The sequence below is a fragment of the Stenella coeruleoalba genome (genome assembly GCF_951394435.1).
Source record: "Stenella coeruleoalba genome assembly, chromosome: 21".
NCBI classification, from domain to species: Eukaryota; Metazoa; Chordata; class Mammalia; order Artiodactyla; family Delphinidae; genus Stenella; species Stenella coeruleoalba.
The window spans coordinates 15129644-15156026 of record NC_137167.1 but is presented as its reverse complement, the minus strand read 5'-3'; the positions used below and the strand labels follow the sequence as shown (position 1 = coordinate 15156026).

Genomic DNA, 26383 nt, shown 5'->3' with positions numbered 1-26383 from the left:
AAGAGTGAAGTTGAGAGCAATCCAATCTCACCTCAAGAAACAAGAAAAATCTCAAACAATCTAACCTTACACTTAAAACAGCTAGAGAAAAAAGAACAAAGAAAACCCAAAGTCAGTAGAAGGAAAGAAATCATAAAGATCAGAGCAGAAATAAATGAAATAGAAACAAAGAAAACAGAGAAATAGCAAAACAAAGAAAACAGCAAAGATCAATAAAACTAAAAGCTGGTTCTTTGAGAAGATAAACAAAACTGATAAACCCTTAGCCAGACTCATCAAGAAAAAAGGGAGAGGATGCAAATCAATAAAGTTAGAAATGAAAAAGGAGAAATCAGAACCAACATGGTAGAAATACAAAGGGTTATAAGAGACTACTACAAACAACTATATGCCAATAAAATGGACAACCACGAAGAAATGGACAAATTCTTGGAAAGGTACAATTTTACAAGACTGAACCAGGAAGAATTAGAAAATATAAACAGACCTATCACAAGTAATGAAATTGAAACCGTAATTAAAAATCTTCCAACAGGGGCTTCCCTGGTGGCGCAGTGGTTGAGAGTCCACCTGCCGATACAGGGGACACGGGTTTGTGTCCGGGAAGATGCCACATGCTGCGGAGCGGCTGGGCCCGTGAGCCTGTGCTCCACAACAGGAGAGGCCACAACAGTGAGAGACCCGTGTACCACCAAAAAAAAAAAAACCTTCCAACAAACAAAAGTCCAGGACCAGATGGCTTCACAGGTGAATTCTATCAAACATTTAGAGAAGCGCTAACACCGATTCTTCTCAAACTCTTCCAAAAAACTGCAGAGGGTGAAACACTCCCAAATTCATTCTACAAAGGCACCATCACCCTGATACCAAAACCAGAAAAAGATATCACAATAAAAGAAAATTATGGACCAATATCACTGATGAACATAGATGCAAAACTCCTCAACAAAATACTAGCAAACAGAATCCAACAACCCATTAAAGGGATCATACACCATGGTCAAGTGTGATTTATCCCAGGGATGCAAGGATTCTTGAATATACGCAAATCAATCAATGTGATACACCACATTAACAAATTAAGGAATAAAAACCATATGATCATCTCAATAGTTGCAGAAAAAGCTTCTCACACAATTCAACAACAATTTATGATAGAAACTCTCCAGAAAATGGGCACAGAGCAAATCTACCTCAACATAATAAAGGCTATTTATGACAAACCCACAGCAAGTATCATACTCAATGGTGAAAAACTGAAAGCATTTCCACTAAGATCAGGAACAAGACAAGGATGTCCACTCTCGCCACTCTTATTCAACACAGTTTTGAAAGTCCTAGCCATGGCAATCAGAGAAGAGAAAGAAATAAAAGGAATACAAATTGGAGAAGAAGAAGTAAAACTGTCACTGTCTGTGGATGACATGATACTATACATAGAAAACGCTAAAGATGCCACCAGAAAACTAGTAGAACTAATCAATGAATTTGGTAAGGTTGCAGGATACAAAATTAATGCACAGAAATCTCTGGCATTCTTATACACCAACAACGAAAAATCAGAAAGAAAAATTAAGGAAACAATCCCATTTACCATCGCAACAAAAGAATAAAATACCTAGGAATAATCCTGCCTAAGGAGACGAAAGACTTGTACTCAGAAAACTATAAAACGCTGATGAAAGAAATCAAAGATGACATAAACAGATGGAGAAATACACCATGTTCTAGGATTGGAAAAATCAATATTGTGAAAATGACTATACTACCCAAAGCAATCTACAGATTAATGCAATCCCTATCAAACGACAAGTGGCATTTTTCACAGAACTAGAACAAAAAAGTTCACAATTTGTATGGAAACACAAAAGACCCCAAAGAGCCAAAGCAATCTTGAGAAAGAAAAATGGAGCTGGAGGAATCAGTCTCCCCGAATTCAAACTATACCACAAAGCTACAGTAATCAAGACAGTATGGTACTGACACAAAAACAAATATAGATTGGTGGTACAGGATAGAACGCCCAGAGATAAATCCATGCACATATGCGCACCTAATTTACAACAAAGGAGTCAAGAACATACAGTGGAGAAAAGACAGCCTCTTCAAGAAGTGGTGCTGGGAAAACTGGACAGCTACATGGAAAAGAATGAAATTAGAACACTTCCTAACACCATACACAAAAATAAACTCAAAATGGATTAAAGACTTAAATGACACTATAAAACTCTTAGAGGAAAACACAAGAAGAACACTCTTTGACAAAAACCACAGCAAGATCTTTTTTGACCCATCTCCTAGAGTAACGGAAATAAGAACAAAAATATACAAATGGGACTTAATTAAACTTAAAAACTTTTGCACAGCAAATTAAACCATGAACGAGACAAAAAGACAACCTCAGAATGGGAGAAAATATTTGCAAATGAAACAACAAAGGATTAATCTCCAAAATATACAAACAGCTCATGGAGCTCAGTATCAAAAAAAAAACAAACAATCCAATTTAAAAAATGGGTGGAAGACCTAAATAGACATTTCACTAAGGAAGACATACAGATGCCCAAGAGGCACATGAAAAGATGCTCAACATCACTAATTATTAGAGAAATGTAAATCAAAACTACAATGAGATATCACCTCACGCCGGTCAGAATGGTCATTATCAAAAAATCTAGAAACAATAAATGCTGCAAAGGGTGTGGTGAAAAGGGAACCCTCCTGCACTGTTGGTGGGAATGTAAATTGATACAACCACTATGGAGAACAGTATGGAGGTTCTTTAAAAAACTAAAAATAGAACTACCATATGACCCAGCAATCCCACTACTAGGCATACACCCTGAGAAAACCGTAATTCAAAAAGAGACATGTACCACAATGTTCACTGCAGCACTATTTACAATAGCCAGGACATGGAACCAACCTAACTGTCCACAGACAGATGAATGGATAAAGATGTGGTACATATATACAATGGAATAGTACTCAGCCATAAAAGGAAACGAAATTGAGTTATCTGTAGTGAGGTGGATGGACCTAGAGTCTGTCATACAGAGTGAAGTAAGTCGGAAAGAGAAAAACAAATACCGTATTCTAACGCACATATATGGAATCTAAAAAAAAAAAAAAAAGGCATTGATGAACCTAGTTGCAGGGCAGGAGTAAAGATGCAGACATAGAGAATCGACCTAAGGACACAGGGTGGGAGGGGGAAGCTGGGCGAAGTGAGAGTAGCATCGACATATATGCACTACCGAACGTAAAACAGATAGCTAATGGGAAGCAGCAGCATAGCACAGGGAGATCAGCTCGGTGCTTTGCGATGACCCAGAGGGGTGAGATAGGGAAGATGGGAGGGAGGCTCAAGAGGGACGGGATATGGGGACATATGTATGCATACGGCTGATTCACTTTGTTGTACAACAGAAACTGACACAGTTTTGTGAAGCAATTATATTCCAATAAAGATCTATTTTAAAAAAAGAAATCTAAAAATTCCACCCATGAGTTTTCAAAGATCCAAAAATTGTAACAATTGACACTAACATATGAATAAATACCAAATCTCAAACTTCATGCAGTCTATTAAAACAATACCACTTAAAGACTATATGTAGTGAATTTCCACCCTCACCACAATCTTTTACTAGTTTATCTCCCATTTGGTTGAGACTTTCTTGCCACTGGTGTTAAAATATGAAAAGTCACAGTCCATTGTCAAATCAAACTTTCTAACAGTTCTCTGGTCCTAAAGACATATGCATCTCTGTAAGCTAGTCCAACCACACACATCTCTCCTTTTACTACATTAATCTATTGACTAGATCCTGGTTTTAGGCTCAAGAAGATAACCAGAGGATACTCCCTCAACGATCTATACACTATTATGGTTCTTCATGACTCTTAACGATTGGGAGTGTATGTCACTGGCATTTCCTGTGACCCACTCAACATCTTAAATCCAAGCCAGTCCTTCCCCCACCCCCACCCCGCGCCCGCCCCGCCCCGCAATCTGAGAAGTCACCGAGACCCAGGAGAGCTCCGGCTACAAGCACCTATAAATGTTCTTTCAGAGCGGTCATGAAGCCAAGGTCATGTCTCTGTTTTCATTCACAAAATGAGTGCCTAGTATGTCCTGCCAGATGCTTGGCAACAAAAATGAGTAACACCAATTCCTTGCCTTCAGGGATCTCTCATTATAACAGGGACTTTTTTTTTTTTTTTTTTTTTTTTTTTTTGCGGTACGCGGGCCTCTCACTGTTGTGGCCTCTCCCGTTGCGGAGCACAGGCTCCGGACGCGCAGGCTCCGCAGCCATGGCTCACGGGCCCAGCCGCTCCGCGGCATGTGGGATCTTCCCAGACCGGGGCACGAACCCGTGTCCCCTGCATCGGCAGGCGGACTCTCAACCACTGCGCCACCAGGGAAGCCCTATAACAGGGACTTTTAACAAAGTTAAAACACAAAACTGATTAGAATAAAACATTGATAACTTCTAAGATAGAAGCCTCTGTCCAGAATATATTAATAGTTCCTATAAATCAGTAAGAAAAAGACAAATAATCCAATATAAATGTTCAAAGGATGCAAATGGCCAGTTCACAGAAGAAGAAATACAAATGATTAGTAAATAAAACTGTTCAACCTTGATAATAGTCAGGAAAATGCAAATTAAGATAATGAGATGTCATTTTTTAATCTAATGGGCTGGAAAACAGTTTAGTAGGTTATTAGCATCCAGCCTTGGGTATGGGGAGACGGCACCCCAAGCTCAGCTGGTAACAGCATAAATCGGTGTCATGAGGAAGGGGCAACCTTTGGGTTTTAACTTAAAAATATTCATATTCTGTGATCTAGAAATCTTTTCTTGAGGTATACTTCTAAGGGAAACACTCAAACATCTGCAGAGAACCAGGATTACAGGGTGTTTATAGCAGCAGTTTGTAATGCCAAGACACAGAAAAACACCTAAACGCTCACCAATGGAAAACTGGGTAGTTAAATATGCTAGTTAGTTCTAGATAACAGAGTATTATGAAGCATTTAAAAAGAATAAGCTCTGTTTCTGCTGACATGGAAAGCTCCGCCAGAATATTTGCTAGAATGATAACCCATAACTTTACTGACAGACCTACTAAGTACCCACTGTAATAAATGGGAAGGGCCCTGCCTAGGTATGTCACTGAAGGATCACACAACACCTCTTTCCTCTTTTCTCTCTTTCTGAAAATTCCGTTAGACAGATTTTCCCCACTTAAGATTTGTTCTCAATTTCTAGTTTTCTTTTGTCTCCAATCTCTATCTACCTTTTTTCTTAATGTTCAACATTCCTGGAATTTCCTCAGCGTCAGCCTTCAAAACTTATCATGAATTGTTATTTCAGTTACCATTTCTATAAACTGCAAAGAATTATTTTTTCTGTTTTCTTTTTTTTTTTTAACATTCTCTTCTGATACTATTAAGTGTAGCTTTTGTCCCCTTCCTGCATCTTCTGTTTCCACTCAGCCTCTTTTCCCCATTTGCTGGTTTTGGTCTTCATTTTTCATGTCAGAGCTTTTCCTTGCAAGCGTGATGATTTCTGGCCATCCATTCACATTTTAGAGAGACTCATACAGGTAGGGCTGGGTTTGTTAAAGGCTGGTATAAAAAATTAATGAACAGAAACCTCAGTTAAATAGAATCTGGAGACCAGAAGGGGGAGCTCTCAGGCCCTATGACCACAGCAGAGCCCAATAGGAAGAAGAAAGATTCCTCTTCTTTCCTGGCAAGGAGTCAGCTAAGGAAAAGCCATGGACTCTGTTTGCTATAACCCTCCCAACTTCCTTTCCCCTCCCATAAAAGCGCTCTTCTTCCCTTGCCATGTGGGAAACTCACATGCTGCTCATCACGGTTGCAGCCCCCGAACAGCAATTCTCTGTTGATCCTGAATAAACCCATCTTTGCTGGAGCAATAGCTGTGCATTTGTTTCAGGTCAACACTGCCATCACAAAGGACAGCAGGGAGAGCCTTCGCCCTGAGGGACTTCTGTGGCTGTATTTTTCTCCAGCGTTCTTCAGTTTCTCCAGGACGGATGCGGGTGTCGCATGTGGGAAGGAGGCTGACGAGCCACCGTTCAGGGCGCCGATTTTTCTTCAGTTCCTGCCTCTTAATCCTCCTGGTCTATGCGGGCCTGATGTCCCTGAGATCAGCACCTTCGGATCAAATCCTCTTGAGTGTAAACCTCCTGAGCATGGGCAGCAGGTGAACAGATCAATTCGCACCCCCTTCCCACTTTTCCAGCCCTCTTCACAGATCAGACTGCCTCTAAGTTCTGGTCCTCTCGGGCCATCTTCGGTTATCAGTTATCCCCTCACGCAGGCCGTTGCCCTGAACTTCCTCTGTTCTGTTCAGGCATCACCTTCTGTCCTCTTTCTGTCTTTAGTATTTGTTGAGAAATTTTTCCAGGTAAAGGAGGTAAACATATTTGGTCATTTTATTTTGAATTGGAAGCCCCGGATTAATCTGTCACTCTCAAAAACAGGGTTAGTTGTCCAAAGAAGAAAACCATCCACTAGGGCTATGTCTTTCTTTGCCACTAGGTGGTGCTGCCACATCTGAAGATGAAATGGGGCCAGTCACCTCAGCTTCAGAGGGAACTGGATCCGTTCTTAAGGATTTGTCTCTCATTTGGACGAAGCATATGCTCTTACATAAGGCCATAGTGCTTTTAAAGTTTTTTTTCTGTTTTAGAAAAATATTCTCTGTATTAGCAGGGGCACACTTTTTTATCCATAATCTTTGAAGCCTGAATGATAAACGAACATTTTTACTAATATTCGCTAGATGTGAAATCTTTGATGAGTTCACTTACCTTTTCCAAGCCTCACTTCTCTCATCTATAAAATGATGAAAATAATAACTATATCTCACATTGTGTAGGAGTTAAATATTCATTACATATCTCACAGGGGCATAGGGTGGGTGCACAAAAAAATGCTAAGAATGGCAACACTGTTAGAATAAACGTTAGGCTTTTGAGAGCACTTCAAAAGTCAATTTACAAACCAGGAAGAAACAGAAAATACGAACAGACCAATCACAAGCACTGAAATTGAAACTGTGATTTAAAAACTCCCAACAGATAAAAAGTCCAGGACCAGATGGCTTCACAGGCGAATTCTATCAAACATTCAGAGAAGAGCTAACACCTATCCTTCTGAAACTCCTCCAAAAAATTGCAGAGGAAGGAACACTCCCAAACTCGTTCAATGAGGTCACCATCACCCTGACACCAAACCAAAGATATGACAAAAAAAATTACAGGCCTATATCACTGATGAACATAGACGCAAAAATCCTCAACAAAATACTAGCAAACCGAATCCAATAATACATTAAAAGGATCATACACCACGATCAAGTGGGATTTATCCCAGGGATGCAAGGATTCTTCAATATCTGCAAATCAATCAGTGTGATACACCACATTAAAAAACTAAAGAATAAAAACCATATGATCAACTCGATAAATGCAGAACAAGGTTTTGACAAAATTCAACATCCATTTATGATAAAAACTCTCTAGAGGGCTTCCCTGGTGGCGCAGTGGTTAAGAATCCGCCTGCCAATGCAGGGGACATGGGTTCGAGCGCTGGCCCGGGAAGATCCCACATGCCGCAGAGCAACTAAGCCCGTGCACCGCAACTACTGAGGCTGCACTCTAGAGCCCGCGAGCCACAACTACTGAGCCCGTGAGCCACAACTACTGAGCCGGCATGCCTAGAGCCCATGCTCTGCAATAAGAGAAGTCACAACAATGAGAAGCCCGCACACAACGAAGAGTAGCCCCCGCTCACTGCAACTAGAGAAAGCTCGCTCACAGCAACGAAGACCCAACACAGCCAAAAACAAAAATAAATAAATTTATATTTTTTAAAAAATCCCCAGGGACTTCCCTGGTGGTCCAGTGGTAGAGAATCTGCCTTACAATGCAGAGGACGCGGGTTCGATCCCTGGTCAGGGAACTAAAATCCCACATGCCATCTGGCAACTAAGCCTGCATGCCACAACTACTGAGCTCGCGTGCCTCAATTAGAGAGGCTGTGTGCCGCAAACTACAGAGCCCATGTGCCCTGGTGCCTGCGAGCTGCAAGGAAGAGCCCGCATGCCGAAACGAAAGATCCCGTGTGCCACAAATGAGACCTGATATAGCCAAAGATAAATTTAAAATTTTTTTTTTAAAAATCCCCTATAAAGTGGGCATAGAGGGAAGCTACCTCAGCATAATAAGGCCATATATAACAAACCCACAGCTAACATCATTCTCAATGGTGAAAAGCTGAAAGCATTTCCCCTAAGATCAAGAACAAGACAAGGATGCCCACTCTTGCCGAGGCAGGAGATAGATGGGCCCCAGGCTGAGCAGCTGGAATCTTCCCCTGTGGACAGATACGCCAGGATAAAGATAACGGCAGGAGCAAGGGGAGCTGAGTCCTACTCGGAGAGAAGATAGAGAGACCACATACTTCTATACTTGAGGTCAAGGACACCTTCCCGACTGCACATGCAACAGAAAGGTTCCTCAGAGGTCAGAGAAGGGAAGGGGTGTCAGACCATAATATGTTCTTCTTCCCAGAAACCCCTGCACTGGAATCCGTCTTGGCTAAAAGATGCACGTGCACGCAGGGGAGGGCCCTGAGTTAGACCAAATATGGACTCAGAGCCAGGCAAAGCAGGATGACTGGCCAGAGGGAACCGGGATGAACTGCCCCATATAAGTGATCTGAACTACCCCAAGGGTGCGACTCTTTCTCTGGGCCCTCCCATGTGTGTCTATCCACATGTACTTTCTTTTCCTCCTCAAAAACACTACTTGTTTCACTACCTTCCTTCTCTTTGTTGAAATTCCTTTCTCCAAAGCAGACAACCCAGGGCCTTGTAACTAGCCGCTGGCCCTGGAGATCTAGTGGCTGGGATTTGGTGTTCTCACTGCCGCGGCCTGACTTCTGGTCGGGGAACCGAGATCCTGCTTCAAGCCACTGCAGGCCGAGGCCACCCGCGATCATTTTTGGTGCCCAAACCTGGGAATTCAACGTAAACCGCGGGCTTGGCCCAGCTGCTGCTTGAGGCCCCTGACTTTCGCTCTCGCCCTGTTTCTCTCGCTCTCTGCTTCGCTTTCTTTTCAAGACCCACGGGGCCTAATCTCGGTCCACTCACTGTGTTATGCCTCCCCCAGGTGACGGTGGCAGCGGACATCCCCCAGGCCACGCAGATCCAACTAACACTGGGGTGACTGCTGCCGCTGTCCTCTGGGACCCGGTGGAAACGTGATTTCTCACCACGAAGGAGTCCAAGGGGTGCCTGCCTCTCTCTCCCCATCTCCCTCCATCCCTCCTTCCCTCCCTCCCTCCCTCTCCCTCTCCCTCTCTCCCTCTCTCTCTCCCTCCATCCCTCCCTCCCACTCTCTCCCTCCCTCCCTCTCCCTCCATCCCTCCCTCCTCCCTCTCCCTGTCTCCCTCCCTCCCTCCCTCTCCCTCTCTCCCTCCTTCCCTCCCTCCCTCCCTCTCCCTCTCCCTCCCTCCCTCTCCCTCTCCCTCCCTCCCTCTCCCTCCATCCCTCCCTCCTCCCTCCCTCTCTCTCCCTCCCTCCCTCTCTCTCCCTCTCTCCCTCCCTCCCTCTCTCTCTCTCCCTGCCTCCCCCTCCCCCTCTCTCCCCCCATCTCTCTCCCTGTCCCGTATGGAACCCCCCTCTATGCTTTTCTTTCCCACCTCACTCGTACAGCAAGATCTCTTTCTCACTTTGTATCTCTGCACCGTTTCAGGGAAGGATTTTCTGGACCTCATTCCTAAAGTGCGTCCCCTCCCCGCCGCTGCCAAACTCACTGTTGCCTCTGTCAGATAAAATTGGGAAGTGCCTGATGATTTTATCTTAGCCTCAAGATAGATAGGGTAATGGATTGGGGGCTCTTCTGTTGTCTAGTCTTTCACGTCTCACTCAATGTCCAAAAATCTACTCTGAGAATTTCTCTGCCTACCGGCCCCTTGGGTCTTGAACGTGTACCATCTTCCAGAGCGCCCACCTCTGATTTCTCCAAGGGCTCCTCTCTGCACCTATCGGACCCCCTACTCCAGGCCTCGGCAGCCTACACACTGCTACACAGAAGCCTGCATTATAAGCTTTGTAGATGCTTAATCACGAGGACTACACCCCAGCATAGGAAGACCTGTCACAGGGCATAAGCTCTATAGACCACAGATCCCTCACTAAGGGGAATCCTGGCAACCGGTCTGCACTGGTTCAAATGTCCTCCCCTGGCCACATGGGGGACACCTTGCACAAGGTACCAAGGATGACTGGAAATGTCTGGTTAGGAATCGATGGGGAAGTAGACGATGCTGCAAACCCCATCAGCAATAAACTGAAGGGAATTCAGAGGATGCTCTGAACCTCCTTCAAGCGCCTCCTCGTGATGTTTCTGGGACACCAAATTCCATTTCTAGGAGAGCTCTTCTGTTCTCGGTTGCAGGCTACCCAACATGAGAGGATCCCCTCCCAAGCCAGAAGAAACACCTCTGGAGTGTAACCTTTAAGAACTAGAAACTTTTTAAAATAGACGGGTTAAGAAAGGAAAAACAAATTCTACTGTAACACTGCCTGGCCTTTGTTTCAGTTTCGGGATAGAAAAATGGCCTGAAAATGGGTCTGTAAATTATAATACCATTCTGCAATTGGATCTTTATTGCCGCAAGATAGGAAAGTGGACTGAGGTTCCCTATGTTCAAGCCTTCATGGTCCTTTACCAAAATCCCGCCCTATGCAGCTCCTGCAATCAAAAGCCTGGGGAACCAGAAAACCCTCCCGACGTTTTAGATGATCCCCTCCTAACTTCCCCCAACTGTCAGGGGGGAAACCGAGCTCCCCTACTCCTGACAGTACCCGACTTCTTCAGAGCCACCCACTTCTCTGGTGTCACCTACCTCTCCAGAGCCCTCTGACCGATCCCAAACTCCACCTCCCCATGTCCCTCTATACCCTCCGATACCCCAAGAAAGACAGACTAGTCCGTCCAGGGTAACTCGCAGTGGAGCTTCCTGTCACCCAGGATCGGGGAAATTATCCCCTCTTAGGGAAGTGGCAAATAGCAAAGGGACAGTCAGAATACATGTGCCCTTCTCTTTAGTTGATTCAGCCCAATGCAAACAAAGACTGGGCTGATTTGCTGAAGACCCTAGTTTGCTGAAGGGTTTCAGGCCCTAACTCTGGCCTTTGATTTAATTTGGAAGGATGTCCAAGTTGTCCTATCTACTTGCCGTACCCCTGAGGAGAAACAGAGAATTGGGGAGCAGCCCAGGGGCACGCTGACCAGCTTGCCAGGGACCAACCCAAACATTTTGTTATGGGTGGAGTCGCAGTCCCAAATCAGGAGCTCTGTTGGAATTTTGATTCCTGGGAGGGAACAGAAGCCAGCAAGCACATGATCCAATGTGTATTAGAAGGGATAAGAAAGTGTATCAGAAAGTCAGTTAACTATGGAAGGGTTAAAGGAGTGACACAAGAAGAAAAAGAAAATCCAGCCCTCTTTTACGGATGGCTTGTGGAGGCTTTTAGAAAATATACTAACATTGACCCCTCCACTCCCGAAGGTCAATCCCTGCTGGGACAACCCTTTATCAGCCAGTCTGCCCCTGATATTAGGTAGAAACTCCAAAAGTTACAATTAGGACCACAAGCCCCCATGCCCCAACTCCTAGAGGTGGCCTTTGGAGTATTTAATAATCGAGATCAAGCTGAGGAGGAAGAAAGAACCAAACATGAGAAAAGACAGGACAAGGCTCGTGCAAAACTGACAGCCGTTGCTGTCAGCCACGCCTTGCAACCTCAAGACAACCCAAGGGGGCCAAGAAAGTTCAACTATCTGTCTGGAAGTAAGACCAACGAGGGGGAATGCTCCAAGTGCAAGTCAACAGGCCGCTGGGCCCAAGAATGGCCCTAGGCCGTGCCCAGCCCGCAAACAGGTCATTGGAAGTGGGACTGCCCTCGGTCCCAAAGGGGAAGGGGGGTCCCCACTCCTGATATTGCCATGCTGGACGACATCCCATGAGATGTCTTGTCTCCATCACGGAGCCCCAGGTGGTCCATGATATGCCAGGTGAGAAGATCGATTTTTTGACTGACACGGGAGCCACTTACTCTGTCCTGATTTCTCATGCTGGGCCTCTTTCCTCCAAAAGCTGTACTGTGACTGGTGTCCAAGGAAAGCCTCGCGCCCATTACTTTACTGGGCCTTTCACTTGCCAATTTGAGCAGCCTTTGATTTCACATACCTTTTTAGCTGTCCCTGAGTGTCTTACCCCACTACTGGGGAGAGACCTCTGGGCTCCGTCGGGGCCATATTACAGTTAGGAGGAGAGTAGCCCCTTATCTTGACCCTGACTAAGGTAGATCAAGGGCCTGTTCCCAGCTGTATTCTCCAACCAGTGAACCCTGCAGTTTGGGACAAAGGAGTCCCTGGGAGGGCCATAAACACCCAACCTGTAAAATTAACTTTAAGCCAGAAGCTGCCTACCCTAACAAGAGACAACACCCCATAAAGTTGGAAGCAAAAAAGGGCTTAAAACCCCCTGTAGATAAATTCTTAAAACATGGCCTCTTGGTGTCCTGCCAGTCTCCACGCAATACTATTTTTCCCGACGTTAAGGCATATGGGGAATACAGAATGGTACAAGATCTTAAAGCAGGAAATGATGCTGTGGTCCCTATTCACCCCCTCGTGGCCAATCCTTATAACACATTAGCCCAAATCCCTGAGGATGCTAAATGGTTTACTGTGCTCAACTTCAAGGATGCCTTTTGTGCATCCCAGTTCATCCCTCCTCACAGTATCTGTTTGCCTTCCAGTGGACTAATGCCCTCTCAGGCCAAATGCAACAATACACCTGGACAGTATTGCCTCAGGGACCGCCCACACTTGTTCGTCCAGGCCCTAGGAAAGGAACTAAGGGAGATGACACCTGAAAGAAGGGGCTTTTCTACAGTATGTAGATGTTGATATATTAGTATGCAGCCCCTCCACGGAGGCCTCAAATCAGAACACAACTGAAGTCCTTAATTCCCTTGGGGCCCGAGGTTAGAGTCTCTCGGACACAGGCACAAATCTCAAAGCAACAAGGTAAACATCTGCACTATATTATAAACCTCGGAAGTAGACCGTTATCTCCAGATAGAAAACGGGCTAGATTAGGCCTAAGCTCTCTAAAGACAAACACCTTTTTTGGGCATGGCAGGATTTTGCAGAATTTGGATTCCAGGATTTGGGATAATGGCTTAAGCCCCTGTATGAAGCCACTAAAGGCCCAGATACAAAACCATTACTTTGGACTGGGGAACAGGAAAAGACTTTTAATACTATCAAGCAGGCCCTCACCAGAGCCCCTGCTCTGGGTCTCCCCAGTTTGAAAAAGCCATTCATCTTATACGTGACTGAAAAGCAAGGGACAGCTTGGGGGGGTCCTAGTACAGAAGCTAGGGCCAGTTCCTCAGCCTACAGGCTATTTTTCCAAACAACTAGACTCGTGGCCCAAGGTTGGCCTGGCTGCCTTCGGGTAGTAGCTGCCTCTGCTCTATAGGAAGAAGCTAACAAGCTTACCTTTGGACAGCCACTGGAAGTCCAGACCTCCCATCAAGTACAAGGGATCCTGGAGATCAAAGGCCACCACTGGCTAACTGGAGGCTGCTTTACTAAGTACCAGGCTTTGTTCCTCGACTCCCCAGAGGTAACCCTCAAAACTTGCTGCACCCTCAACCCAGCTCCACGGATGCCTGCTGACAGCCCAGAGCTAATATATTCCTGCCTCGAAACCCTTGACCAGGTCTATGCCTCTAGGCCTAATCTAACAGATCAAGCCATAGAAAACCCGAGGAAGAATGGTTTACTGACAGCAGTAGCTTTATTAAGGATGGGGTCAGGAGGGCAGGGGATGCTATCATGAGCGCTCACAGTGTCACAGAAGTGAAACCTTTGCCACCCAACACTTCAGCCCAGAAGGCTGAACTGATAGCTCTAACCCGAGCCTTAACCCTAGGGGAAGGAAAAATTGTAAATATATACACAGACTCAAAATATGCCTTCCCTGTTCTGCATGCCCACATAGCTATCTGGAAGGAAAGAGAGGATTTTTAAATACAAGAAATTCCCCTAAAAAATGAGGCTGAGATTTTACATCTCATAGAAGTGGTTCAAAACCCAAAACAGGTAGCACTCATTCACTGCTGCGGGCACCAAAAGGGAACTTCTCAAATTACCCAAGGGAACAACAGGGCAGATCGGGAAGCCAAGAAAGCAGCCCTGATACCCACAACAGAAATGGCATTGATCCCATCCCTTGCCCCTTCTAACATCGTACCAAGATACTCAGCTTCCGAAGAGACCTGGCCACGAGACCAAGGGGGAACTAAGGGAATAGATGGCTGGTGGCACATAGATCAAAACTTGCTCGTACCTCTTTCTGACCAATGGAAAATTATTAAAGGGCCACATGATTTCTCCATCTGGGGAGGGATGCCATGTCTGCTGCGGTTTTCCAGATTTTTACAGGAAAGGGCTCCCAGGGACAATCAGAAGGGTTACTGGAGCCTGCGCCCTCTGTACCACCCATAATCCGGAGGCAGCCTCAAGCCGCACCCCTCCCCCTCTTGTTAGCCCAGCCCAGTGACGTGGAACTTACCCAGGAGAGGACTGGCAAATGGGTTTCAGTCAGGTGCCCTCTTTCCAAGGCTTCAAATACTTATTAGTATTTAAAGACACTTTCACTGGATGGGCAGAGGCCTTCCCCAGTAGGACGGAAAAGGCAACCAAAGTGGCTAGAGCACTTCTATCAATACAAGAAATCACTCCTAGGTTCAGGTACCCCGCCACCTCCAGAGTGACAGTGGACCCTCATTCAAAGCCAGGGTTACCCAACAGCTCTCGCAGGCCTTCGGGACCAGATACCACCTGCATTCGTCCAGGAGACCTCTGTCCTCATGAAAAGTAGAACAGGCTAATCACACCCTAAAGAAAACCGTGGGCATACTGTCAGGAAACCAGAACCGTGGTACCGCCTGCTGCCAATAGCTCCCTTAAGGGTCAGGGCAGCCCCTAAAACAACCACTAAGTTAAGCCCCTTTGAAATGACACACAGAAGGCCATTCCTTACCTTGGACATGCTAACTGGCCCAGAAACCCAAGCCCATCTTAAATACATTATAAACCTACGCCAGGTCCAGAGGGCGACACAAGCATACGGCAACAGAACCCAGCCCTCCCCAGGTAAGAGCCCCAGTCACTCCACTGTAAATCCTGGGGACTGGGTGCTCTTAGAGACCTGGAAAGATGAGTCCCCCGGCGCCCAGCTACTCCCAAAGTGGAAGGGTCCTTAACAAGTCCTGCCGAGCACCCCTACAGCAGTTAAGCTCCAGGGAGTCACGAGTTGGGTCCATCTGTCCAGGATTCAACCTGCCTCCACTGATGGTACAGGAACCCGAAGACCCACATTCCAGCCATTCCCATGAATCCACCCCTTTCCCCCAAGTCTCCACAGGACACGGAGGACCCTGAACAGCCTGAAAAACCCAGGTGGACGAGGAAGCCCCTCCAAGACCTAAAGCTCTATTCAGGAAGGACAGAGACTTCTTGGACCCAGGGCCAAGTACCCACAGCCACTAGCTTCCTCCCTGCCTTCCAGTGCTCTAGTCCGCTTACAGAATAACTGGCACGCTCTGGGAGAGTTAGATGATAACTGTCCCCCTCGCTCTCGCGTTTGCTTTCGCAATTTATCACAAGTGCCGCTGCAGTCCTGCGCCTATACCCGAGAGAGAACTCCTCTACCCATGCTGGGCGGTTTAGTGCGACTCACCTGAAACCTCAGGACCCATACTTAACCACTGGCTTTCAACTCCCTACAACACTTCTTTTAATGCTCCTGCTTTCCAGTCATTTTTCAAGATCAAAACTCTAATTGGTGCAACTATGAAGGTATTAATTACTTTAGATTTCCTCTACCTCTTTCCCTTGTCCACAGGACAGACGGACAACTCTCAGGTTCACACCGTGCGAACTCCTGCTTCCTCCCCTCAGTTGACGGGCGCTGGATTTGCTCACCCCGCGAGCTAAGTCCGTCATCGACCATAGCGACCTCTTTGTCTATCCCGTAAAGAATTTTCGCCAAGTTCCTGAGGGAAAATGGACTTTCAAAGACCCATGACTCAGTGCTGTGATGTACAGAGTCAAATTGTTCATCTTTCCACAGAAAACAATTCTCATGTCTCTTGCCTACCTCTTCCTTAGCAGCAGAAAGAGAACATGAGGTCGAAACTGGGGAATGAAAAACTGGCATTAAGACACCCCAGCGTTTCATGATGCCCCTCGCCCAAGCCAGAGGTCCAGCTGCCCGTCTGTGCTCAAACCCTAACCCACTACCTGATGGAAGAAGGATCCATACCGGTGGAGCAATTGACAGAACGGAATGGATGGAGCGCATTGGGTGTATGGTTGGAAAATATTTCCACAACGACAGGATTGGATGGCTAAGCTTTAAAACCTTAGGCCAGTTAGTCTATTGTGCTCCAACAGGCTATGTCTTTGGATGCCACGTAGATAAACAACTGTGGGCTACTAACTGCCTACACAATCATTCCACACCCACGCAGTGTAGGCTGGGAACATTGATTTCCCCTTTCTCAATCCACTCCTCAAATGAATCCAAGCACTGGGTCAGTTCATTAAAACCGTTCACTGGATTGACTCGAAACTTACCCGGGAGTATCCCAGATGGAGATGCCCATTTCGTTGGGTATGCACTGTTACCATGGCTGGGGGACAGCTGCCCACCAATACGTCCTTCAAAACTTGCGTCGCACTCTTACCACCACAGCCAGTGAGACTACTAAACCTCTTATTAATTTACAGAGTCTCTAGATTCCCTGGCCAAGGTGGTACTTGACAACCGATTGGCCCCAGATTATCCATTGGCAGAACAAGGAGGAGTGTGTGCAACCGCCAATACTTCCTGTCGCAGGTACGTTAACCCCTCTTCCCAGGTAGAAACCAACACTGAAGCAATTCAACAATAAGCCACCTGGCTTCAGGAGACAATTAACCATCAATCCTCGTTATTCAATATGGGCGGGAAAACTGAAGACTGGTTCTCTAGTTTGTTCTCTTGGATCCCACAAGGTATTAAAAACTTTCTGACAGGCTTCCATTTTCTTATACCCCTCCTCTTTTCAGTCACACTGATTTATGTTATACTTCGCCTAGTGCTTTGTTGTCTTCCGTACTGTTATAAATCTATAACTAAGACTTTTCAGCCCAAGTAGGAGGGCTGGGACCAACAGGTTCAGAACTTCCATTTTAGAAACGGAGAAACATGCGAAATTTTAACCCTGAGATTAACAAAAATGTGCTGACCACGTATAACCGGATTCTTACCCCTGCTTGAGTCTCGGAGTATAACTGTCGTCACTAGTCTTTAGCCCCCGCTCCTCTCATCTCCCTATTCAGTTTGCTTCCTCGAGGGCACAACAGGGTAATGGTGATGCATGGATTCCAGCTGCTCCCCGAAAAGACCCTGCAAGAATAACAGAAGTCACCCCGGGGTCCCTCAGCAAGATATGGCAAGAGTTGCATGGCTCCAGTTAGGTAGGGTCTGTAAGCCCCATGCCAGCCTGAAGAAGCTACAGAAGACAGACCTTCGGTCTTTATCTTCCCAGTAAAGATTTCTTGGGGTCCACGTCTCTCAGGGGGAATTTGAGGCAGGAGATGGATGGGCCCCAGGATGAGCAGCTGGAATCTGTCCCCTGTGGACAGATACTCTAGGATAAACATAATGGCAGAAGCAAGGGGAGCTGAGTCCTGCTTGGAGAGAAGATAGAGAGACCACGTATCTCTCATTCTTGAGGTCAAGGACACCTTCGCGACTGCACATGCAACAGAAAGGCTCCTCAGAGGTCAGAAAAGGGAGAGGGCGCCAGATCATAATATGTTCTTCTTCCCAGAAACCCCTGCGCTGGAATCCACCTTGTCTAAAAGATACACACACACACACACACACACACACACAGGGGAGGGCCGTGAGTTAGACCAAATATGGACTCAGAGCCAGGCAAAGCAGGATGACTGGCCAGAGGGAACCAGGAAGAACTGCCCCATATAAGTGACGTGAACTACCCCAAGGGTGCAACTCTCTCTGAGCCTGCCTGTGTGTGTCTATCCACACATACTTTTTTCCTCCTAATAAACACTTTACTTGTTTCACTACCTCTGTCTCTTTGTTGAAATTCTTGTCCACAAAGCAGATGACCCAGGGCCTTGGAACTAGCCACTGGCCCTCGAGGTCGAGTGGCTAGGATTCGGCATTCTCACTGCCACGGACTGGCTTCAATCTCTGGTCTGGGACCTGAGATCCTGCTTCAAGCCACTGCAGGCTGAGGTCACCCGAGATCATCGCCACTTCTGTTCAACATAGGTTTGGAAGTCCTAGCCCCAGCAATCAGATTAAAAAAAGAAATAAAAGGAATCCAAATTGGAAAAGAAGAAGTAAAACTGTCACTGTTTGCAGAGCACATGATGCTACACACAAAAAAATCCTAAAGATGCTACCAGAAAACTACTAGAGCTCAATGAATTCAGTAAAGTTGCAGGATACAAAATTAATACACAGAAAGCTTTTGCATTCCTACACACTAAAAATGAAAGATCAGAAAGAGAAATTAAGGAAACAATCCCATTTACCATCACATCAAAAAGAATAAAATACCTAGAAATAAACCTACCTAAGGAGGCAAGAGACCTGTACTCAGAAAACTATAAGATACTGATGAAAGGAAACAAAGATGACACAAACAGATGAAAAGATATAGCATGTTCTTGGATTGGAAGAAGCAATAATGTCAAGATGACTATGCTACCCAAGACAATCTACAGATTCAATGCAATCCCTATCAAATCACCAATGGCATTTTTCACAGAACTAGAACAAAAAAATTTTTAATTTGTATGGAAACACAAAAGACCCCAAACTGCCAAAGCAATCTTGAGAAAGAAACACGGAGCTGGTGGAATCAGACTCCCTGACTTCACACTATACTACAAAGCTACAGTCATCAAAACAGTATGATGCTGGCATAAAACCAGAAATATAGCTCAATGAAACAGGATAGAAAGCCCAGAAAAAAACCCCACACCTACTGTCAATTAATCTACAACACAGGAGGCAAGAATATACAATGGAGAAAAAATAGGCTCTTCAATAAATGGTGCTGAGAAAACTGGACACCTACATGTAAAAGAATGAAATTAGAACATTCTCTAACACCATGTACAAAAATAAACTCCAAACAGATTAAAGATCTAAATGCAAGGCCAGATACTATAAAACCCTTAGAGGAAAACATAGGAAGAACACTCTTTGACATAAATCACAGCAAAATCTTTTTGGATCCACCTCCTAGAGTAATGAAAAAAAAACAAAAATAAACAAATGAAACCTAATTCAACTTAAAAGCTTTTGCACAGCAAAGGAAACAATAAACAAAACGAAAAGACAACCCTTAGAGTGGGAGAAAATATTTGCAAATGAAGCAACCAACAAGGGATTAATCTCCAAAATATACAAACAGCTCATGCAGCTGAATATCAAAAAAACAAACAACCCAATCAAAAAATGGGCAGATCTCAACAGATGTTTCTCCAAAGAAGACATACAGATGGCCAAAAAGCCATGAAAAGATGCTCAATATCACTAATTATTAGAGAAATGCAAATCAAAACTACAATGAGGTACCACCTCACACAGGTCAGAATGGCCATCATCAAAAAATCTACAAACAATAAATGCTGGAGAGGGTGTGGAGAAAAGGGAACCCTCTTACACTGTTGGTAGGAATGTAAATTGGTACAGCCACTATGGAAAACAGTATGAAGGTTCCTTAAAAAACTAAAAACAGAATTACCATATGATCCAGCAATCCCACTCCTGGGCATATATCTGGAGAAAACCATAATTTGAAAAGATACATGCACCCCAATATTCACTGCAGCACTATTTACAACAGCCAGGACATGGAAGCAACATAAATGTCCATCAACAGAGGAATGGATAAAGAAGATGTGGCTTCCCTGGTGGCGTGGTGGTTAAGAATCCTCCTGCCAATGCAGGAGACACTGGTTCGAGCCCTGGTCTGGGAAGATCCCATATGCCGCAGAGCAGCTAAGCCCGCACGCCACAACTACTGAAGCCTGCGCACCTAGAGACCGTGCTCTGCAACAAGACAAGCCACCACAATGAGAAGCCCGTGCACCACAATGAAGAGGAGCCCCCGCTCAGCAACAAGAACCAATGCAGCCAAAATTAAATAAATAAATAAAAGAAGATGTGGTACATATATACAATGGAATATGACTCAACCATAAAAAAGAACGAAATAATGCCATTTGCAGCAACATGGATGAACCTACAGATTGTCATACTGAGTGAAGTAAGTCAGACAGAGAAAGACAAATATCATATGATATCGCTTATACATGGAATCTAAAAAAAAGGGTACAAATGAACTTACCTACCAAACAGAATTACAGATGTAGAAAATAAACTTATGGTTACCAGGGTTACGGTAACGGAGCGGGGAGGGATAAATTAGAAGATTGGGATTGACATATACACACTACTATACACAAAATAGGTAACTAATAAGGATCTACTGTATAGCACAGGGACTCAATACTCTGTAATGGCCTACTTGGGAAAAGAACCTAAAAAAGAGTGGATACACGTATATGTATAACTGATTCACTTTGCTGTACACTTGAAACTAACACGACACTGTAAATCAACTATACTCCAATAAAAATTTTTAAAAAACGAACAAACATAACAAAACAGAAACAAGCTCATAAATACAGAGAACAAACTGGTGGTCGCCAGAGGGAGGTGGGTAGGGGGGGATTAGGAAAATAGGTGAGGGAGGTTAAGAGGTACAAACTTCCAGTTAAAAAATAAATGAGTCACAGGTATAAAATGTACAGTGTGGGAAATATAGTCAATAACTACGTAATATCTTTGTATTGTGGCATATCATAACTAGACTTATTATGGTGATCATTTTATGATGTATAAAAACATCGAATCACTACGTTATACACTTGAAATTAATAAAATATTGTACTTCAATAAATTATACTTCAATAATAAATAATACTTTATTTATTACAAATAAATATTACAAATAAATATTTATTTGTAATAAATATTACAAATAATACAAAAATAAATAAATTATACTTCAATAAAAAAAATGATACAAATGAACTTACTTACAAAACAGAAACAGAATCACAGACTTAGAAAACAAACCTATGATTACCAAAGGGGAAAGGTGGCAGGGGAAGGGATAAATTGGGAGTTTGGGATTGACATATACACACTACTATATTTAAATTAGATAACCAACAAGGACCTACTGTATAGCACAGGGAACTCTATTCAATATTCTGTAATATCCTAAATCAGAAAAGAATTTAAAAAATAAATATATGTATATGTATAACTGAATCACTTTGCTGTACACCTGAAACTAATACAACATTGTAAACCAACTGAACTCCAAAGTAAAATAAAAATGTAAAAAATAAAATTTTAAAAAAGAAGTTTTTTGTTTGTTTTTGTAAAGCAATGACTTTTTCTAAAAAATTATTTATTTATTTTTGGCTGTGTTTGGTCTTCGTTTCTGCACGAGGGCCCTCTCCAGTTGTGGCGAACTGGGGCCACTCTTCATCGCGGTGCGCGGGCCTCTCACTGTCGCGGCGTCTCTTAGTGCAGAGACAGGCTCCAGACACGCAGGCTCAGTAGTCGTGGCTCATGGGCCAAGCTGCTCCGCGGCATGTGGGATCCTCCCAGACCAGGGCTCAAACCCGCGTCCCCTGCACCGGCAGGCAGACTCTCAACCACTGCGCCACCAGGGAAGCCCCGCAATGATGTTTTTAAAAATTTGAAAATGATTATACATAAAAGTGGTCTGTGTATGTGATATATCTTATAGTCAATGACCCACTGGAACTCTTATCTCTTTGAGGAAATGGACTCAGATCCTGTGGGGCTCAATAGGTCATCTTACAGACATTTCTGAGGGTGCCTGGCTAACACGTGTGGATTTCCCCTCCTGGGGCAATTGCCTTTGATCCTCGGAGATACGTGTTTTTACCATGAGACACAGGTAGTCTTCTCTGAGTTCCATTAGAAAGCACAGTATCCTTACGATAGATTCCTAAGCCAGCTTACCTCAGCTTCATGTGGATTCTACGACTCATAATCAAATGAGCCTTAACTAGTGCAGCAAGGTGAAATAATAAATGATTTTAACAGTGCCAGAATTTCCCTTAGGGATGGAACTTTTTTTTTAACCTGAGAAAAATACCTTGAGATATAGCTTAGAACTTATGGTGAAATTCCTAAGGCAGAACTTGGCAGGAGAGAGCTGAACTGCTCCAAAAGGAACGAGCAGGAATTTGAAGGTGGAGAGCAGTGCAGTGTGTGTTTGCTGCAGCTGAGAACAAAGAACACTCCGAGCTCCCACTGAACGTGGAGTAGAGTTAAACCAGTTTTACTTTGATTTCAAAGGTTAGGCTACTTCTGACAATCGAATTACACTACCAAGACACCCAGAACTACCAACATTTCCGAACACCCCCTAAGAGGGTGAAAACCATGAGAACTGACTGTCAACCAGGCACATAGCAATAAGGGCCAGGTGTGGGTGAGTGCATGATACACAACAGGACACGGCGGTGAGACCACTTACCACACTGCTCGTCCGCCCCATCCGGGCACTCGTGCTCTCCGCTGCAGAGCCAGGCCACAGGAATGCATCTCCCACCACATGCAGCTTGCCTTGTCATCTGACACTGTATTTCATCTGCAATGAAGGACCAAGAAGCAAAGCCATCAGAGTTCCTGGATTCCTTGGGTCCAGGAGACCTTTTCATGTAAGCTGCTTTCACTGTTCTGTTTGGAAGACCTTCCTTCAACTATCATCTAGGAGAACGCTAGGGGGTTCAGTACCCTGAAAACCCATGCAGGTTCTCCAGTGACGATCCTTGGGGACCATCCTTTCTGAGGCTGTGGAGTTGTTGCTGGAGAGCTGTCATTCGCCTCCCCGTTGTCTTGTTAGAATGGCTCAGACTTACACTTGTGCTTAAAAAGATACTACTATCTTCTAGGCCTGATTCGGTCTTACAGACTCAGAGTATGAAGCGTTGCAAGTTTAGAGGTCTAGGCTCAAAGCACTTGACTTTAGTTTCCTTTTAAACATGGGTCGATACAGCTTCAAATGAAGTTACGGTTTGGGGTCCTATATACCATCTTTATAAGAATACCTCTAATAGCCTGGTTATAAATACTTAAGTTTTCCGTTATTTGCAGGATACTGATTTATATTATCAGCTTTATTCAAATCATGAACTTGTGTTTCTCAACCCTGAACGATTAATGGTCAAAAATAAGCCTGTTATGGATGTGGTGCTCAGAGAAGGTCTGGTTATACTTAGTTTACTATTTTGCCTAACTTTCAAAGAGAAAAAGCCAATCCTTGGTTCCGAGAAAACATAAGCCACATGTCCCATTTGGCAGAAGTCTCCGTAAGACGCAGTGAAGACCCAGCAATCCTACCCCAGGGACAGTGTGTGCATACGGGATGGAAAGTCGTGTGCAAAGCTATGTGATGGGAGTTGACAATGGAAGCCCACTGCGTAGACTACACCTTCTTTGGTAAGGAACCAGACCTCAGTCTTACTTGCATCCCTCTAAGATAGTGCTTTTAGCATAGTTACTCAGTGTTTGATTTTAAAGGCTGGCTTATAAATTGCATTATAAGTGAAAGACTCAGGAGGCACTGGTTATTAATGAATAGCTAACAACTTTGCCAGCTACTCACATACCATCCGGGCAATCCCACTTGACTTGACCAAAACCATTCAATTGCGAGCAAGTGAGGTCAGCAACCCCTAAGATGGGACCCCAGGCTCAGTCGTCAGGCTAATTACTAGGTTGGAGTTCTGGTTAGACCACATACTAACAACATCACCTCGGGAGAGTTACTGCCTCCCTCTGGACCTCAGTTTTTCTTGTCTGTAAAGTGAGGCTAGTAAATAAGTGGTTCTAAGAGGAAAATGCAAGGATTAAAAGAGTACAGAGTCACTGGGCACAATACCCACCAAACAAATGCTCCCAAAGTGTTAGCTCTTCTGCTACCTCTCCTAGCAGATCCTTCCAGAAGGGTCCCAGTTAGGGCTGCAGTCAACCCTCAAAGACTCACACTGCTAGGCGAGGCCCACCTGGAACACTATTTGCCCTGGTGATTCTCAGTCTGGAGACCCAGTGTGCACATGGATTCTGAACACCATCTGTAGATGGGTCTCAAACATTACTTTTCAAATTTAGGTACATACTTGCTGTGAATAAATTTAAAATGTATTTATTAATCTATTTACATATTAAGTTCATGGTAGCTTTCTCCGAGTCTGTCAATATACAAAGTACAATGATCACGGGCTGTTCTACAACAGACATCACAAAGATGTCTTCATACCAGCAGGCCTGGGCGAACACTGCTTAGTGAAAAAGGCAAGTAACTTTAAACCCTGTTTCTGGGGTGGAGCAAACAGACCACCCAGGGCAAGGGCTTCCTGCTGCAGAGACGCCCCACCAGGTTAGGCAAAAACCCTGAGGGTCAGAATCCCTCCTGGAGAGCGAACAGCTCAGAGACTAAGTGACATCTCCTGCAAACCAGTTAACAGTACCTTGACCAACAACGTGTCTGCATGAGTTAAAAAATGAGTTAAAATCTGCCTCCATCCATGAGGGCCAATTGGGAGCACCTGTCAGGAGAGATGGGCAATCCTGCAGGCCAGGTCGTTTGACAAACACTGGGCACCTCCTGCACCTGCCCAGGTCACCAGCCACCAGCCCTACGGGAACTCTGGGTGTCTCAGTCACCCTGGGACCCCGACTCAGCTCTCCTCTGCCTTGGGGTCCGCCTACACCTGAGTGGTATTAACAAGCGCCGCTGGAAGTTGCTTGCTAATCGCACCTGGGCCCAAGCTCCGTTCCCCCCGGGCTGTTTCTGGAGGGAAGCACCTCTTCTCAAGGTCCGGGGCCTCCAAGAGGCTAAATTTGCTGTCTCGTTAAACCTGGGCTGCGGGCCCATCAGAGACCAGGGCTAGAAAGCCAATTCCACTCCCTTGGATGTTGGGGAAAGGAAGAACCTAGAAGGGAGTGTGCGCCCTGCACTCAGGTGCGGAACGAGCTTCCTTTCTCACCGGCCTGAGGGCCAGAGAGGAAAAGACATCCAATCCATCCGCTGAGCCCACCCACCAGGCAGGCTTGTTAAGGAGTAAAGGGCTGAGAAGCAGGGGGCCCCTCAAGACAGTGTACCCTCGCCCTCCGAGACAAAAGGTCACCGCAGGACGGGGGACAAGCCGCGCACACCCAGCGAGGGCGCCCCAAGCTCTGCTCCGCCCCCGCCCGGCAGCCGGGCAGCCCCGCGACCCGCAGCCTGCAGAGCGGGATACGGTCCCTCCCGGGGCGCCCCACCCGCGGGCCCCACTCACCGGTCGCGGAGCCCCCGAGGCCGCCCACTGCTGCCAGCACGGGCGGCAGGAGCCGAAGGAGCGACCAGAGTCCCATGGCCGCGAGGAGACAGCGCGGGGACCCGGGCGCGAGGCGCGCTGCGCGAAGACGCCACGGTCAGGCGGAGCGCACGGGCCGCCCGGGCGGCTTTAACTCGCGCTCGCGCCGCGAACTGGGGAAGCCTGCGCCGGTGGGCGGGGTGGGCGGGGTGGGCAGGGCGCACTGGGAGTTGGCGCCGCCCAATCACTGGGAAGAGCCGCGGGGAGCGAGAGGGGCTGCAGACCCGGCCGTGGTGCCTAGCATCCCTCTCCCTCCGGGTTCTCACTGGGTACTAGCGCCTGGGACCCCGCGCCCCTCCTGCAGTGGGACAGCAGACGCTCAGCCGATTCAGGGCCCCTGTCACACTCATGGTCAAATTAGGGTTGGTCAGCCATACTTAAGGCTTCTTAAACTTTAATTTTAATTGAAGTATAGTTGATTTACAATGTTGTGCCAGTCTCTGCTGTACAGCACAGTGACTCAGTTATACACAGAGACATTCTTTTTTAATATTCTTTTCCATTATGGTTTATCCCAGGGGACTGGATATAGTTTCCCATGCTATACAGTAGGACCCTGTTGTTTATCTGTTCTAAATGTAATAGTTTGCATCTACCAACACGGAACTCCCAGTGCATCCCTTTCCCTGCCCGCCCCCTTTGGCAACCACAAGTCTGTTCTCTATGTGAGTCTGTTTCGGTTTTG

General features: G+C 45.6%; 1 protein-coding gene across 2 annotated transcripts in view; it reads right to left on the bottom strand.

Annotated features, from left to right (window-relative positions):
- LOC307179735 (very low-density lipoprotein receptor-like) overlaps positions 1-25821 on the bottom strand; it is a 125563-nt gene extending 99742 nt beyond the window's left edge. Inside the window, exons 1-3 of one of the 2 annotated variants that reach the window (XM_079909283.1) lie at positions 25621-25821; positions 22815-22928; positions 17449-17587 (exon numbers count right to left, since the gene is read on the bottom strand). In XM_079909283.1, coding sequence (XP_079765409.1) covers positions 17517-17587; positions 22815-22928; positions 25621-25696 — 261 coding nt within the window. In that variant the 5' untranslated portion in view covers positions 25697-25821 and the 3' untranslated portion in view covers positions 17449-17516. The remainder of the gene's footprint in view (positions 1-17448; positions 17588-22814; positions 22929-25620) is intronic. The other variant, XM_079909282.1, reaches the window with a different exon arrangement.
- Positions 25822-26383: the final 562 nt, after the last annotated feature.